Source organism: Neodiprion fabricii, chromosome 1 (genome assembly GCF_021155785.1).
Source record: "Neodiprion fabricii isolate iyNeoFabr1 chromosome 1, iyNeoFabr1.1, whole genome shotgun sequence".
Taxonomy (NCBI): Eukaryota; Metazoa; Arthropoda; class Insecta; order Hymenoptera; family Diprionidae; genus Neodiprion; species Neodiprion fabricii.
Window position 1 is genome coordinate 9,681,710 of NC_060239.1, and position 17,957 is coordinate 9,699,666.

Genomic DNA, 17,957 nt, shown 5'->3' on the forward strand with positions numbered 1-17,957 from the left:
CGAGCATGATACTAGTTTGCTCGATTCACGATAAGCGAGACCCTTTCATTGATCAATAGCCAATATCGTAGATACCATACCGGGTATTGTATGGGGTTACAATATTCTGGATTCTCGTGATTCATACACAAACGATATCAAAGTATTCGAAGATGTAGTAAAATATCCGCTAAATTCAAAAAATACAAAATATTTGGAAAAGTTCTTTAGGAAAAACTGTTTCTTCCATCCCAATTGCGCCGCCGGGCAACAATTGGCGATCATCAATTCCTATTACTGTGTCGATCGGTATTCATATGCAGAGGGATCGATCGATCCGCGACCTGCTACGCGCCTCAAGCGTATTCTTCGGGCAAACAGGTGGCTTCGGAGAAGATGAAGCGAGCTGATCTGATAATACCCTGCATCGCTTCGCCACGGATCTACCAAATGCCCTGCACTGTTGTGCTCCCAGCTATTACGCGTGAATCAAACGTACGTATGGGGGACTTTTGGACTCTAGATAAATCGGTCGCAAATTACCGGAGATCGATCTCGTGTGACGGCGATTTATGTGCCTGTATTACACATGTCGTTATATTACACTATACGTGTATCAAGATTATCTCAAATATATGGCCCGAAGTAATCGGGTATTTTAAACGTCTCAATAAAAAAATCTGATTACACTGTACCCGACAGAAATGGATCAATCTTTGGTAACGCAAACCGGGCTGCGTATATTAGAGTCAATGTGTGGTACACGTTTTTTGTTTAACACCGATCACGAATCTGTCGACAGAAACGTTTCTATTAAAATCGAATCTTAATAAAACGAGAAATTATTTTGTAAACGTTGCTGGAATCCTCTATTATACTGCGGTACAAATCGTAACGGGCATTCATTCTATAAGCTAAAGCTCAGCGGCAAAGCTTCGATTGATTAGTTTCTAGTGGTCCACATGTAATAAACATTTCCATCGAAGTGGAGAGGGGAAATTTTGTACCATAATAAAATCTCATTTGGTAAAACGCTGCGGTATGGATGAGTATATTTTGTTTTATTACGGTTCACTGAATTTCAAACAATTCCAAAATCGCGAAATACGGTTTTGCCTCAGCATGAATCGTTGCGATAGTGTTACTAACTTCGATACGATCTAATTTCCCCATTATGAATTCATGTGACTGCTATTGTCACTCTAATGCATGGGTAAAAATGAAACACTCTTATTGTCAGAAATGTCCATGGCAATGTTGGACAGAATACCAAGTATTTCATGGCTAGAAAATGTGGTACAAAAATTTTTAACAGTTTTAAAATTGAATGAAACTATGGTTGCAAATTGAGTATAGGTGGTGTTGACTTTTTTCCCCGATCGAGTTACATCAAAGTAACGTGACGCCTCACTGCAAGGTCTGTATACAGAGTCTTGGATAAGCAGCCCGGGACATTTTGAGACGCCGTATATCCAGAGCTGTCTCAATTAAGATCATGTAGTATTCCTACCCTTACCGACTGAGTAAACCCACCCCTTTTTCTTCATATATTAAATGAACAAAGGTACTCAGTAGGTAAGGGTAGGAATAATACATGACCTTAATCTTTCCGATCTGAAGGGCCATCCGGGGTTCGTTTCGGCAGTTTCGGTATTTCGGAAATTTCCGTTGAGGGTTCGCAGGTACATATAAGAGGGAGAGTATAACGTAGGTGCATCCGGTGATGCAGGGCGGTCAGGTTTCTATCGAAGATGGCGTTGGCGATGAAAAAACACCGGCTTGGAAACACGCGTGCAAGACTCGGGCGACGCGTGCGCTACTCGAGCCGGTTTTCTTCCAGCTCTAAACTCTCCGAATTTACTTTACTTCTTCTAGGCATGGACTTAGGACTAGTGCAAGCGGGGCCCCACAAGCATCCAGTCTAATCAACATGGCGTTCATGTCGAAATGCAAGTCTTGCATTAGACAGAAAAACTGACAGCCAACGACAAGCCTGAGTCGAATCCTTCAAATTTGTCTAGTATCAAAGTCTACTTCTTGATGCAATTAATTTGTGTCGCAATTGAACGAACGGAAGACTACTCTCAACCCTTTCATTCGCAGTGGCAATCTTTTTTCTTCTCCTTTTTTTTAATGTTCTATTGGAAAATCCCGAATTTTTGTTTTTTTGCATTCTCAGGTAACTGAATTGCGTGATTGAAAGGGTAAAACGCGGAAGCTGTGAAGTAACTTTCTTCCACGGCATATTACGCGGTCTTCGCTATTGAGTAAATCCGTAGTACGTATATTGAAAAGTGTTCGCTCTAGTGCGTAGCTGCAGGCAATTTCAGCTCGCAAAAGAGTCAGAAAAAAATAGAATTATTACCTCACCGCACGCGATAAGGGATTAGGCAATCACGTGTATTTTGCATTTTACTAACAATAAGTACGAGAAAAGATTGGTTTTTGACTCACAATGTATGTTCAGTTAGATTAACGCGTTATATTTTTTAAATTAATTTTCTAGCAAGTATCGCGCTTGTTTGTTTGCAATGCGGTGTGGCATCTGAAGCAATATTGAAATCTAAAAAGCCAAGAATGTAGAAGCGTTGAAAAACCCATCGATTCATGATTCATGAGCCCGGATCGGAAATCCGTAAAACCAGCAATTTGACCTTCGGTTATGATTCTGCTCTTCTGTTGCAAGAGAATTAGACTGCAGCGAATCACCAATTTTACAGTTCGACCAAGCAGACTTTTTACAGTCATTTCAAATGAATCTAAGTGATTCTTATAGATTTTTTGCCCCAGAATTCCGCGTCAACCACAAAAAGATCAGCCGCATCCAGTTTGACGGTTAATTGAATTTGGAAACAGAAATGTACGTTTTCAACATTTTTCGAGAGATTGCGACTTGAACTTAAGATGTAGTTTGAGAAACAAATAGTTTAATTAAATTACTTCATCAGAACATATTTTCCCTCGTTTTTTACCCGTGAACATCAAGTGACTTAGAGATTGCAATGTCTAAATATTTTTATATCCGTATCACTTGCTCACTTCTTTTGTTCACGAAAGCTCTGAAGTGCATTTTATATTAAACGAACAATATTTCTTACGGTTCGATTTTCAAGTTGAATTTCAAGCCTTAATATGTCAATGTCAAGAATGTCAACTCGCTAACGTATTCTACCTCCGATTAAAAAGCTTTTAGCAGATCAAAAACGGAATGTGTAATACATTTTCAGAAATAAAATAGAGTTCTAAGTTTGTTAGTATCTGGGAATCGTCCGATTTTATTTCTTATGATGTTTGCTCGTTCAACACTGTATTTTTGCATGAATTACATATTCGATTATTTATTGGCTCTAACCTGGGATGTCGACAACGTCATAATCTCATTGAAATCATTGGAGTTGAGGGATTCTAACCGGTTGCAAATATTAATCAACGAACCGATATGATCTCTTTTCGATCCACTCGCAGGGCTAGACCGGAAGTTGGACTCCGGAAGGAGCTAATAAACTTTCCGCAGGTGTGTGTGCAACAAACCCGTAGTGTACTTACTATCTGTAGGTCTCTGATCTCTTCGTACCTATGCCCTTAGTTTTCTCACCTACGTTTGATCCCCATAGCTGATGATTTTTCACCTGCGTCATTATATTTTCGCAACTGATGTTTACAATATTCACAGGTTTGTTGATGGCAATCTGAATAATCCGCAATTTCCCCGGCCCCATTCGAAGCCAATTTACCATCCGTGTTCTAATTAATAGGTAATTGCATTCTTAACTCCAATGTGAAAGCAGCGTTGAAAATTTTACTTCTTACCATTTCACGAGGCTGAAGTTAATAAGATTAACGTAACGAATCATCAGGGATAATATCATTACTGTGAAATTCCTGAACGATTTTCAAGGGCTTGGCTTTTAAAAATATGAGTATGTTTTGTTTATCATGGTTCATCAAATTTGAGACGATTATTACTCCTAAACATCCACTGTTACGGTAACGTTACTAGCTTCATCCTCATACCATTTCTGCTATCGATCATTTTCCTCTTCAGTTAGTCAACGTGAGTCAACAGAAATACATGGCTCTAGAATGCAGAAGTAGAATCGATAGACCTTACTGCCTATATTCATTATTCGATGCGTCAGGGCGTAAAGAATTTCAACATTTGTCTCAAGACTCTGTTGAGCTACAGCCATGTGTGATAGACTCGATGACAGTGTCATCGTAGACTCAAAACGTTGTACGTAGACTAACAGGACGCGATCAGGGAAGATCAAACGAAGATATTTCCTCGTGAACTTTATAATTTATATCTATACCCATGGATCTCGACGGAGTAAAAGACGTACCATGATCGGCGAAAGTCAGTATCCGTTCCAGTAGCAAAGTATCTGCATATCCGCTTTGGAGGATGAGGTGTGAGGTAAGTCAACAGATCGGCATGTCACAATGATCACAGTCACAGTAACGGGCACACGGTGGCGTTGATGAAATTTCTCACTTTTAGGAACGACGCGGAGTATAAAAAAAAAAAAAAAAAAAGATAGAGAACTGACAAGGTATTTTTACCGCATAGACCGATAGATTCGTGCGCTCTAAAGACTAGGATACTGATAAATCCGTTTCGTAGGTAGGTATTCACCCCGCACAGCACCGCACGACACATGCACAAGAAAAGGATCGCGCGAGTAGCGATTCGCTCGAGGCGAAGCGGAGCAAATCGGCGAATGTACCGCGTGTCACTGGGGCAACGGACACGTGACCCTAATATCGGATCGGCACAACGATAACTCGGCGTTTGTTGTCGAGGTCTTCGAGTTCACCCGTGAATACGAGGCGTCTCCTCGCGCCTTATCAATTCCGTAGTACAACAACAGGGGCTGTTGACACAAGTGTTTTGACAGCGATCAACAGGCAACTCGGCCGCACCGCGCGTTGGATTTTAAACCTGGCGGACTCGGACTGAGTGCTCGGCGCTCAGGTAGACGCCAAAGTGCCGTCGGGGCCGATCGGGGTCCCCTTCCTTGCCTTTCCTTTCCTTTCCTTTCCAACGGATAGCCTCCCTTCTCTTGTACCTCTTTCTTACATTAGCCGACGACGCAAAGTCCCAGTGGAAGGTCCCCTCCCCCTCTCTCCTCGCCTCTTTGCGCCTCTTTGCGCCTCTTTGCGCCGCTTTGCGCTCAGCCTTTCACGTACGCATCTCCCTGTCTTACCACCATGCGTTTAATTATCGTTTCCGTAAATAGTAGCCCAGTCGCTATGTACAAAAAAGAGCACCTAAAATTGCAATTTTTCGATACCACTATTCGATATTTCTAAACGTTGGGAAAGGGGGATCATTAATAGTAAAAATACAAAATTTCGACCAAATATCTTCAATAGCTTCGACAATCGTCCTGAATTTATTGTTTAAGTCGGGAAATTTTGACCGTAGGCAAAAAAATGTTGCGACCAGAGTTGTAGTGAATGAAATTTCCTGCAAGTCTAGCTGTGACCATTTTAATAGAATCGAAAATGGGTGAGTAATTCGAAAAAATGAAAATCCCACATAAATTCCATTATGGCGGCTGAAGCTACTTCAGAATCTGGTCGAAACTCTGGATTTAGACTACCAATGACGCCCCTAGTGATTAGAAAAAGAAACTAGTGGTATCGAAAAATGGCAAATTGACATCATTTTTTGTCATCGATACGAAAAAGTTGAAAGCTGGATTTTACAGATATATGCAGAAGTTTACGGCTGTTGTACTTTTTAAATTTTTTTCCCCACATATTTATAAATCACTTTTTTCTCTGTACATCTTTTGCCAAATGCTTCTATACGATAGATGTGTCGAATCTTTCTATGATTTTCTACAGTGAAAAGTACAGTATTTGTTCAAAGTCACGCGAGCTCGTAAGAATCTAATTTTCTGTGGTCATTCGCTATGACGAAAACTGCATTTTCTAAGAATTTTTTAAACATTCAGTCTACGATTCTATATCGGATCTGTCGATCGTTTTGTAATCTATCGTTCTGGTAGATCACTGCCCACATCAACTGACGTAAAAAAATTTTGCGCATAATTTACTAAGACACACAATTCTTCTAAAACAGTCGAAATCAAGAAAAATAAATATAATAACAGTGAGACTGAAATGATTTTCAAACATGCAAAGGTATTATTATGTACGTTACTGACAGCTGAAATAATTTGATAATAACAAATAATCGTATTTTAAAACTCTGTTTATCCACAAAACATGTTAAATTTTTCCGGATATAATATATTGCGAATAATGATGGCGATGCAAATTACTTTAGGATATTGAGCTTTCTTGGTAAAAAAAAAAAAAAAAACAACTATGGAGAATAAATATTTTTATAACATGAAATAATTACATAGCGTTTACGTTTGTTAGTAAAAATAATAACGGCGAAGAAAGTAAACATTTTTGTTCTCATCACTAGTCTGATTCTGAGCTTGTGGGGGATATAACAACGATAAGCGATATATTTTCCATTCATTGAAAGCCCAGCCGAAAGTTTTGAATAAGGCGGGTCTTTGAGATCTGACAGAGCTTTCAAAGAGATACATATTCGAAAAGAAGACGCGCTCGTCTTATGAATGAAAAGATTTTCGTAGTCCAGCCCGAAACGTGATAGCGACGTTGATCTTGCGAAGCTTCGCCGGCCCTCGTTTATTGTTAATTGCGTTAGAAGACTGGCGTAATTAGCAATTAGTCGTCTCTCCGTTTTTATGCAATTAAACATTGACCCTATCTAGAGTAACCGGTTCGGCGTGACTTTATAAGCCAAGTGGATGATGCGGTCGGGTCGTAAAAATATTTTGGCACGATAACGAGAATAATAAGGGATTCTCGTTTGAAGATGACGAGTATTTCTCGAATTGCGCGAAAGGATAAGAAGTGAGACATTTTTTAGATACACTGCCGGCCAAAAGTTTGTGTACATCGGTCGAAATTTCTTGCCGCATTGAAAGTTAGATAGCGGACTCAAAAATAAAGGTAGTCAAATTTTCCCAGCGGCGTTCTAAAGAAAACAAATTTACCTTCACTCTGCTTTTTCAGAAAATACTCGCCGATTTTTCTGGCTCTGGTACGTATTTTTCAACATAGCCGTTTGTCGGCTATCTTTTAGCAATCGAAAATCAACCGCACAGCCTAGAGAACATTTTTTTTTCAGTATATAAAAAAATTACACGTCTGTAATTAGAATTAGGGTAAAGAGACCTACTTTGTTTTTTTAACGCACAATCAACAATGCACGATTTTTGTCGAGTTATTGACCGTTGAACATGAAAGTGCTCGAAAAACTTTGATCAAGCATAACAGACGAACGAATTATCGTTGAAGAATTTTTGAGGTCGCGTCTCAAAGATTAGAGTATTTCCTTTGAAATCCTACTATTAATCTGGATCTATGATTATTTTTGACTGAGATATTAAATTTCTGATAGAAATGCGCGATTGCAACGTTACCTCTGTGTAGCACATGAAGCTTGCACGGTAGGACTTACACCGTGTATATACGCGTGTGTGTGTGTATTAGTTTTAAGAACTTTAAAATTATAGAAGACAAACTCTTCAGAAATTAGTACAATCAATCACAGCACTTCATGTCTGTGGCTTTATAATATTCTATGAAAATAGTTTGTGTTCGATAAAATATGCTATGTTGTAAAAATAGGTAAGTCTGACAACTATGTCTCCTAATGATTATTTGAGTGATTTTTAATTCATTGTTGCTGGCCTCGGTATTGCGTGGTAAATTTTAATACAAAGTGTCGTTGCGCGTAAAGAAAAAAAAAAGGAAAACATCGAGTAATCTAAAAATCCACTAGTTTCATATTTTTATGTGAGCCAAAACAATGTGGCTGATAGTACAGTCTTTGACAGCAATGTGCACTCAAAATTTATAATTTAACGGAATTGTACTCGAGGTTTGAACTGAAAGTTCCATTGTCAAATGCAAATTGAATTTCTGTCGTTAGTTTGAAATGAATTTCGGGAACAGGTTACAGAACGTTTTTCCGTTGTAAGATCAGGTTTTTTTTTTAATTTACTCATAAATCGGTACTTATACCAAGTTTTTTTTTCATGTGTTTTTGCGAACAAATAATTTGCGGAAAACCCTTTACGCGGTGGAATTTGATTGAAACGTACATTTTATTCTCAACACTTTAAATGCGATGGTTGATGATAGAAAAAACTGTACCGGAACGATTCCACTACCGAAAAATTGAAAAGATGTTCATCTACGTTATCACTCAAGTTTTGATGTAAGAAAAAGTCGCATCACAGCTGCGCGCATTCGTCAGTCAAAGTTTCAATGCTGTAATTTTGAAATTCTCGCAAAATACGTTGCCTTTATGGAAGTTTCCAAAGGCGATGAGTAACGGTTCAAGCAGGCATCACAAGAAGGTTTTACCAAAACTAACCACTACGGAAAATGAGACAAGTCACTGCGATATTCTAATAACAATTTTATTATTTTTTATTTTTTATTCTTTATCTACAAACGAAAGCCCTCGGCTAAATTATTAATTCGATGCAGTTGCGGTATTGGACTCCTCGTCATCAGACTCTTCAGCGGTGTTATCGACAGTTGACTTGATGACGTATTGTCCAAAGTCTACTTTAAATCTTTCCGGATATGGTGGACAGATGAGAAAAGCTCTGAAATTAGTAAGAAGGATCAGATTTGAAAAATAGTATTAAGAAAGTACCAAATACCCTCGAACTTCTTGAGGACGAAGAACCAGTATCGATAAAGTAAATCCTTGTTTACTTTGTAATTAAAGAGTGAGCGGGTGCGGGGTTCCTGGTTTCGATGTCATTCACAAGCGCCGAAAAGTTCTCTTCCAGATGCTTCGTATCCATTTCCAGCTGAAAATAGTTTCAGCAAGAATGATTACGCAAATATCACTGTAACTACTACAGATATTACATTATGCGTCTACTATTATAATAACAACGTTGATAGTGGGTAATTACTCTGAGAAACGCGAAGAAGTAACTTTTTGATCGAGAAACGTTACCGGAAAGTTTCTCCTAATATTTACCACATATCTTCACAATAAATGAAGTCACTGCTACTTTGATTTGGTGATGTGCTGCTTATACTGTGGTTATGTATGACTCAATGTGTATGGATATCTGCTTTATTCATGTTATATTTCACGAAACGCTTCAGGTTCTTGACCTCTCAAATGATGTTTTTTATACTGGAAGAATCAACCTCACACGGGTCAGATTTTATAGGATTACATTGATTCTATTAAATAAGTTTATGAAACGCTCCATATAAAATAGAACAAGCACGTTCTCGATTTTTGTACTTACAAGAAAAATTTAATACATGTCTATCACAGTCTTAAAATTATACAGAAAATTAAATTTTACCAAACTCTTTTTCTTTGAAAGCATTTACCCCCGCTAAACTTATGTAATGCATATTGTAAAAGTGTTGAAAATTTGTAAGCCATTTGTTAATTATCTTCTTCTTTTTGTGAAGTTTCAACCTTTTTCGAAAGACCATGAGAATAATTAATTTGTACTGCTCCTTTACTAATTGCCTGCATAAATAAATACTAATAACTTATAGATTTTTCGAAGGCATTTGATTGTGTTGAAACTATACAAAATGTTGGTGCCACGATTGCAATTGACAGACGCATTCTCAGCAAATAGTGAAATTGCGAAAATGAAATCAAACCAAAATGGTCATTTCTTACTGTTCCAATGGGGGTATCTATCGTCCCGAAGTCCAATTCTAGGTCGTCTTTCACTGCACTGTACATTATTCCTTGTTTGAATTTATGCACAGCAACCGCGATGTCTGGATTCAGATTGCCTGGAATGAGTTCATTAAAAAAAATTATTAAATTTGTGGAGTCATTATTTGATGTTTGAAAATTTTCTGACGTTTCATGGTTTTCGCAATTTTACTAAGCAATTTACAACTCTATTTGGGTGACGTTTTCGTAATTATACAAAATAATTCGTAAGCTGCAACGCATTGTCTATTCGAGAAATGGAGTTAATAAATACTATTTCATTGAGTATTTGATAATTTCAATTTTGCCAATTTTAAGAAATTCACTGATCATTCAAACTATTGCAAGGTTTGCGAAATCTTTTGTAGTTAATCAAGCAAGTGGTATTCTCGCAATAACTTAGAATGTAAAATGACCTGAAATTATTTTTTTGGGGCAAAATCAATAACTTACCATCCCTTACATTTGGAAACCTTTTTTTTAGTAAACCTCTTAGAGCCGTTAGCTCAGGGAGAATATTTGGATGGGCAACCAGCATGGTGTAATCTTTCAAAAAAATGGTTCCAGCCTTGAAATAGATAGGAGCAACAGTGCGATCAGTATTTTTAGCAGACGAACGGCAATTTGATAAGTACAAAACAGGGTACAGTAAACAATTGTCAGCAGTTATTTTCGGAAAATCGTTGACATAAGAGTAAAATTAAAAACTGAATTCGCGACGTGATTCACAAATTACATTGAGTTTGTAGCGATCTTGCAGCGGTCTTGAAGGAACTAAAATTTTTTAGTAACAGTTGAAGTAATATATATTCCAGAACGTGGGTGCAACTTCTTGGTTTTTGTTAATATATCAAGGTTGCAGAAGACCTACATAAAAATTTTGCCTTTGGAAACAAATGCAGCCGATGTAATTAAAGTATCAATTTGTCGATATTATAGGCATTTGGTGATTGTATCTTACCAGAATCTGTTTAATTATTTCACCCCCACCAACTAATGTAGCTCCAGCTTTAGTAGCCTCTTGTTGAATAGCATCCCCCTTGCATAAAGCAAGTACAGTTCTGTCCTCTTCCTGTTGAAATGGATATGGCATACCAATGGTGCCGTTGAACTTTTCAATGAATTTATTCTTTTTTGTAGCCTGAAATTGGTACCAAAAAAGTGAATAAATTCTTGCTCAGCAAGGTGATGTAAAATTAATTTCCCCTTACTGGGTGCTAAGAATTTTAGTATTACCTTTTTCTAATTGTAGGAAATAAATATGGATAAATCGTGGCTTGTTTGTGTTCGGTCAAGACTTTTTTGAATAACTTAGGTTCAATGGTTATTTTTATCTCAAATATAGTGAAATAACCAGACTGGTTTCACAATTTATGAGAGCAGAATTTAAACTGAAAAATACTCTTCCGCCAATATTGTTCAGAACAAAATTGAGGTACCTTCATGTTAAGCTCTAAATGGGCCATAAGTGTTGAGTCAAGAGAATCCAAAACAGTTGGGTGATGTGTCTCTTTGTGGCACTGTACCGCTTCGTTAAAAGAATATAATCGCATCAAGTGATATTTGGCCACCCAGACATCATCTGCTGCTGGCATTTTATTCATGTCTGGTATTCGCCTGCTACGAAGAGGTCCTCTGTTTCAGGGTAAAACATGTTTTATTATTAAGAGTTGACAAAGAGAATTTTAGACAGTTTGAATTAAGTTAAAATCAATCAGACGTTTTAATTGTTGAGACAATAAGTATGAAACAAAGAGTTGAAATGAAAAAAAGTTTCTTTTCTTTGATATTTCGATTTTGAAATATTTGAGTATTCGAAAATTCATTCCATCTGAGTATTTTTAGTTGGTTGGAAAATGGATGAAATGGAAGAATGTTTGAAATAAGCACAAAAATTTCTGAATTACGCGCTGTGTACATTACTTTGGAAAGCAAGTATAGCTTACAGGAGGTGACAGATTAATAAATGTCATAGGGAAAAACGATCATCCTGTTTTCTCTATAATTGACACAAGCTTTGGTGAATAAAATCAAAGCTTTTACTGTGCCACTTTCCAACTAAATAAAAAGGTTCAACTAAGGACATCAACATAGCGTAACAATCGATACATCGAGTCTTACTTAATTGACTTTCGCATATGAGGAGGAATGGCGTTGGAGGCTTTTTTTACCTCCAGCTTCGCCTTGGCTTTACGTGCTTTCTCCCGCGTTCCTGGCCGTGCCGCATATCCACGCATTTGAAACGATATGCTTGGCGTTGTCAAACATCCTGTGACTCCTCTCACATATGCAGTGCAAATACTGGTAAAGAGTCGTCCTGAAAAAAGCAACTTCATTACAGGATTTCATTTAAGTGAGTGCATGAATACTTGTATGCATTTGCGGTCAACCGATCGAAACGGTAGTTGAACGTACACAACCTTCCGGCATTTCCAGCAGTACATTGTTGCCATTAATAGTAACATTGATAGACATTGCAATAAGTTGAGAAATCTCTATTTTCTCACCAAACCTCTGGGTACGTAAATTTTAAATACGGTTACTTCTAAATTGATTTCATCAACTGATGAATTGTGAGGTTAGCAAAGTAAATCGTCAAATTTCAGGCATGACAAATGCCAGAACGTCGGGTACGCACATAATTGAAGAGCTGTATTTCAGGATTTTCATCGAGAGATATCCAGCATTAGAACAAGCGATTTGAAGGAAGAAACAGTGTCATGTGTGATCAGGTTTACCTCCGGGGGCAGCGGCCATCTTGGAAGGAGCTGCTGTGTACGCTGGTAAATCATAGACGTATAACTGGGATAGAGTACGGAAGGCGGCTGAGGCTGGATTTTCACGGGCAGCAAAATGCCGCGGCAGCAAGCAGCGCGGCGCTGCGACAGCGAAGAACTGCTCATGGAAATGTTTCGGCAGCAGTAGCTGCCCATTTCTATTCTATAAGGCGCAGCCCGACAGACTGCCGCTTGTCGGTCAGCTTTTTACTGCCACTACCGACACATTTTGACGCATTTTGAAACAGTTTTTCGCTGTCGCAGCATTCGCACTGCCCGCTGCCGCAATATTTTACTGCCCGTGAAAATCCAGCTAAAGTGCCCGACCTGTAGTAAGAAAAAAAGAATATAAGACTACTGTCTTTGTATTTTTATTCGTGAATACGCAGTCGTACGGTTGTAAAAAAAAAAAAAAAAATCGGGAAGAAAAGGCCGAAGTAGAAAAACTCCAGGAGTAACAAGATTGCATTGTATGCAGTTTGGGCTACGCGATGATTCTCACATGCGATAATTATCGCATGAGTTCGAGAATAGGCCCCCAGCTAGGGGGCCTCACCATTAGCTATTACCGATCACTTCCTTTCTGTCAAGAGTAATAAATTTATACGTATACTGCGTGACAAAACATTTCTCTTGTACTTTTTAATTGAGTCTAAAATCAATTAATAATATTATAAAATGCAATAAGTTATCATATTAGTTGCCTTTCTTTTTATGGACGTGAATGTAATAATTTTTTGAAAAAACTATTAACAGTGGATTCAGTTAAGTGATATAAAAATCAGGCAGGTATATAAATTTATCATACAACTTTTTAAATAACATTCTACAATATAGATTGAAAGCGAACTTGGGAGTTAATTTCTTACTGTATTCCATCTTGTACAATGAGTCTTTTAGACGGATCACCCGTATCTCGAACGTACAATATTTGATCATTGTTCGTTTTGTCATTTTTAGTACATAGCTGGTTTTGAATGAGCTACGTTTCTTAGTTCTTTCTCGTTTGTCACGGATGACGTGCTCATTTGGTATGCAAATATCGTGTTTTATTGTAACAACTTTTATCGACTGCAAAACTGAAATTATTAGCTGAAACAGACAAAAGGTTTGATTAGCTGAAACAGATAAAAAGTTTGATTGACTGAAACAGACAAAAGGTTTGATTAGCGAAACGGACAAAAAATTTGATTGGCTGAAACAAACAAAAAGCTTGATTGGCTGAAACAGACAAAAGGTTTTATTAACAGAAACAGATAAAGGTTCGATTAGCTAGGTCGGATAAAGGGACGATTATCTGAAACAAGCAAAGTCTTATCACCTGAAACAGACGAAGATATGGATAGCACAATCACATAAGTCCATACACTGTCAAAAAAAAGGGTGGAGTCCAACATGATATTCGCTTTAATATTCGTTGCTTCGATTATTAATTGTATAGATGAATAAAAAACATTATAAATTTTTGGAATCGACATATCTTTGTGCTTTGAGTTATTAAAGTGAATATCTTTTTCGACTGACCATTCCATGGTTCTCAGTGCATTTGTTAAAAAATTGGTTTTGTTGCCCTGAAACAGAAAATAATACGATCAGTTAAACGAGTGTTTCTATACATTTCAGATATATTTCATAAATACTTACGCCAAGATTCTCCACTATCACTATACACTACCGAGATTTTAGTACCAGCGCTTTGAGCGCTGGCTTTCAAATGCCGCGCTTCCTCTCATAACTAAAAAGTATCAAGTCCACGCGCAGAAGCTGCAATGGAACTTGAAAACTTTATTATTCGTAAAAAAATTGACCGAAGAACAGAAAGATCAGCACATCGAGAGTACGTAACTCGTTTACATACTGTTTGCAAAATCTAAGCGTAAAAAACGTGTCCAATTCCCGTTATTAATTTACGCGCAAAAGGCTGCGTCCAGTTCTCGCAATTATACGCAATAAGGCGCGACAGATAAACTGTCAAAAAATTTGTATTATCTGGGGTTTGTTATACACTGCTTGCAAAATCGACGCGTAAGAAACAGTGTTTGATTACAGTTATTAATCTACGCGCAATAAGGCGCGACAGATTGAACTGTCAAAAAATTTGTATTATCTAGGACTTGTCCTATAAAATTCTTTAGAAACCAAATCCACATCTGCATCTTTTTGGTTTATCAGTTCTCAGATTAATTATTACTGTTGTATAGTTTCATATTCATGCATTGCACGCTATAACAAAAGTTCGACTTCGAATGTACGACCTAGAATTATCAATCAATAATTAAACTAAGTATCGTTACCTGGACTCTGGGCTGCTCCACACTTTCACATGTAGTAGTTCTTGAAGCATCTCAGGTTTACAGGAAGTTGCACAAAACAATGAAAACTCGGGACACGAAATTCACCTTCAATTACGTAATACAACGTAACAGAAATCGTTGAGCTGATACTTGGCCCGTTTTCGTACAGTCACGTAGTAGGAGAATAATTTTCGTGACATGTGTTCGCGCCAGCTTCAGTCGAAGACTGAAACAGAAAATAATACGATCAGTTAAACGAGTGTTTCTGTATATTTCAGATATATTTCATAAATACTTACGTCAAGATTCTTCACTATCACTACACACTCTGCGATTTTTATTACCGTGCTATGCAAAAAGCGCGATCGTTCGATTCGCATTATCAGGGTGGCGACAATTTTGCTCAAGTCAATGCTTCGACTTTTTCCTCACTTTTCCCTGGCTTTTACCGTGAAAAAAATTTAGGATTCCCCGATGTTTACCGATGAAACTTGGGTAATGATGGGCAGTTTTTACGACACAAAAAAAAAAAAAACCAGAAGTTGTGCACCTTGAAAATATAAATTTTGATCTGAAAAACACGTAGTATTGCTTCGTTTCACACTAGTAATCAGAAATTGAACGATGCCATTTCCGAAAGTTGACTCAACTGAATTCACGAATCATAGCTGAAGATTGAAAACGATTTTTAGAAAAAAACGTACGTTTCTCCCGATGGTCGATCATATCTCCCCGAATTTTTCCTGTTTTAAAAGTCTCTCACCACCCTGCTCGATCACTAGATCACTGGATCACTCGATTCAACTGGCTCACTCGAATCGAAACTCAGATCACTCGGGTCACCGGATCATCCATTTTTGGGCCACTGGATCACTCGATCACTCGATTAGTCCCGGAGGCAGCGTCAAAAATTTGCGGGTCATTTCCGCAAGCTTCATCTTTTTTAAGTTAAATGTGTAACATACAATATTAATACGAACGTCTTTCAAATCACCCTCACGGCGCGGGGTTGCAGCGGGGTTACAATTCCGGAAAAATAAATTTAAAAAAGAAAAACGTATTGCCGAATACGTGAAACTTATCGTACGCATTAATTGAAACATAAACAGCTTACAGAATATTCGAAGGTTGAGAAGGATAACCGGGTATCTCGAGTCAGGTTTGAAAACCCGGCTATCTCGAGTCAGGTTTAAAAAACCGGTTACCTCAAGTTAGGCTTCAAAAATCGGCTATTTCGAGGTTCGCTTGGAAAACCGGCTGTTTCGCGTTTGAAATTTTTTGGCCACAAATTAAGTTGATAGCACTGCCAGGCTGAATACGAAATTCGCCGGCGCCTCACAAAATTCATATGAGCTCCATTTTGTGAATGTAGGTATTATATGGTTATCTACATAATTATAATGCAGAAATGAAAGTATAAAGCTTCAGGCGTATGTTGAGATGAAATTGAAGATTTTATGAAAAGTATTGTTTCGTCATGCGAAACATAGCCACAGAAAGATTTAAGGACATCTCAGTTTGAAATTTCCGAAAATAGTCCTTTTCGAAATTTCAACGTCCTTGAGCGGGTAGAAGAAGGTTAGAAAATTTTTTTCAGCCCAGCCCTTTAGCTATTTTTTTGTTAAAGAGTGGAAGAATCTAGGAGAAGAGCGAAATATAAAAGAGGCCCTTTTTCGAACTTTCCTATTGTACCTCATAGATACAGGACTGTTACGTTCGCGTTTGTTACTATAAAAAGAAGCGTTGTAATCAATTTTATCGTTGAGGGTATACATTTTTCAAATATTTTTTTTCCCTCACTTATGCGGCTGGAAGACGAGTTGTGTCGTGGAATTCAGGCGGAACATGACATTTTCTAAGCTTCTTACGTTTTAATTAATGCCTACGATAAGTTTCGCGTATTCCGCCATACATTTTTTTCCTCATTTTTTGCTGTAAATCTAACCTTCGTGTAACCCCCCGTCGTGGGGGCGCGTTGGAAGACGGTCGTGCTACTCTATTGTATGTAACACGGATAACTCGGACAAAAAAAATGAAGCTCGTGAAAATTGTGCAACGAAATCTGTCGTTACCTCCCGGACTAATCACTCGATCACTCGATCACTGGGATCACCTTGGACACCTTAACCACTGGATGGAGTCGATTACCGGATCCCACCGATCCCTCGAACACTGGATCGTTGGATCATTTGCAGGATGGCGCCGATTGTGCTCAAATAAAATTCCCTGAAATTTCCCGTAAAAAAATTCAGAACTCCCTGACGTTTTCCCACGAAACGTGAATATTGTTGAGCAGCTTTTACGATCTCACAGCTCCAGAAGTTGTACAATGTACATCTTGAATATATTAATTTGGATCTAAAAAACGCAAATAATATTGCTTCGTCTCACACGAATAATTAGAAATTGTACAATTCTATTACCGGCAGTTAGCTTGGCTGAATTTGCAAAACACGGCTGAAGTTTGAAAACAATTTATAGAATAGTACATTTTTTCCAATGGTTCGTCATAATTCCTTGACTTTTCCCGATAGACAAAATTTTCCGACTACTTCCGGTTTTCCCGGTTTGTCGCCACCCTGATTATTGATAATCGCGCAAAAGGCGCGTCCGATTCCCGTGATTAATTTACACGCGCCAAAGGGCGCGACCGATTTACCTGTCAAAATACCTTAAATATCTAGAACTTGTCGCAAAATTCTGCAGAAACCCAATCCGCATCCGCGTCTTTTCGAATCCGACACGTCGCGATGCGGATTGTTCTTCCGAGATGCGGGTCAAGTTCGGGAGGGAGGTTGGAGGGCATGCATTATTGTGTGGCGTGACGGTCGGCGGTCCTCTTCGACGCGACGTCTTCGAGCTCAGCATCTCTCCCCATCTAGCGTACCACGGAACGCGATAGATGGTCCAGAGATGCGTTTTGCCCATTCGGACGATCACAGAGATCAATTGAATGGAATAACGATCGGTAATGACTAAATAATTGAACTGAATAACGATTGAAAAATTGTTGCAGAGTGACAAGAAATGGAAAATTCAATTTCGTTTATATTCAAATGCTTTGAAATACTCGAGAGACTCGAATACGGAGTCTTTTGGGAAAATTTCTGTGATCGTTTGACGCTGTGGATTACA

The 17,957-nt window shown here is 38.1% G+C and overlaps 2 protein-coding genes across 5 annotated transcripts in view; both read right to left on the minus strand.

Moving 5' to 3' along the window:
* The window catches only part of LOC124174359 (cadherin-99C), a 111,178-nt gene extending 106,230 nt beyond the window's left edge, over positions 1 to 4,948 (minus strand). For all 3 annotated transcript variants that reach the window (XM_046553423.1, XM_046553461.1, XM_046553451.1), the window contains exon 1: positions 4,323 to 4,948. In XM_046553423.1, the coding sequence (XP_046409379.1) occupies positions 4,323 to 4,325 (3 nt within the window). In that variant the 5' untranslated portion in view covers positions 4,326 to 4,948. The remainder of the gene's footprint in view (positions 1 to 4,322) is intronic.
* A 3,497-nt stretch (positions 4,949 to 8,445) lies between these two features.
* On the minus strand, positions 8,446 to 12,554 carry LOC124174379 (50S ribosomal protein L1). 2 transcript variants are annotated; one of them, XM_046553491.1, is made up of 8 exons: positions 12,490 to 12,554; positions 11,923 to 12,068; positions 11,191 to 11,386; positions 10,713 to 10,892; positions 10,205 to 10,319; positions 9,710 to 9,828; positions 8,764 to 8,861; positions 8,446 to 8,651 (listed from the first exon to the last, which is right to left on the minus strand). In XM_046553491.1, the coding sequence occupies exons 2-8, from the start codon at positions 11,976 to 11,978 to the stop codon at positions 8,516 to 8,518; spliced, it is 900 nt and encodes a 299-aa protein (XP_046409447.1). In that variant the 5' UTR covers positions 11,979 to 12,068; positions 12,490 to 12,554; the 3' UTR covers positions 8,446 to 8,515. The 2 variants fall into 2 exon arrangements, with proteins under 2 accessions (XP_046409447.1, XP_046409439.1); XM_046553483.1 differs by having other exon boundaries at positions 11,873 to 12,068; positions 12,490 to 12,548.
* Positions 12,555 to 17,957: the final 5,403 nt, after the last annotated feature.

Excerpts from the sequence above, each read along its gene's own strand:
- LOC124174379 (XM_046553483.1), bottom strand. Across the intron at positions 8,862-9,709 it reads TAGATACCCCCATTGGAACA|CTGGAAATGGATACGAAGCA; the intron begins GTAAGAAATGAC and ends AACTATTTTCAG. Across the intron at positions 8,652-8,763 it reads GCTCACTCTTTAATTACAAA|AGCTTTTCTCATCTGTCCAC; the intron begins GTAAACAAGGAT and ends TACTAATTTCAG.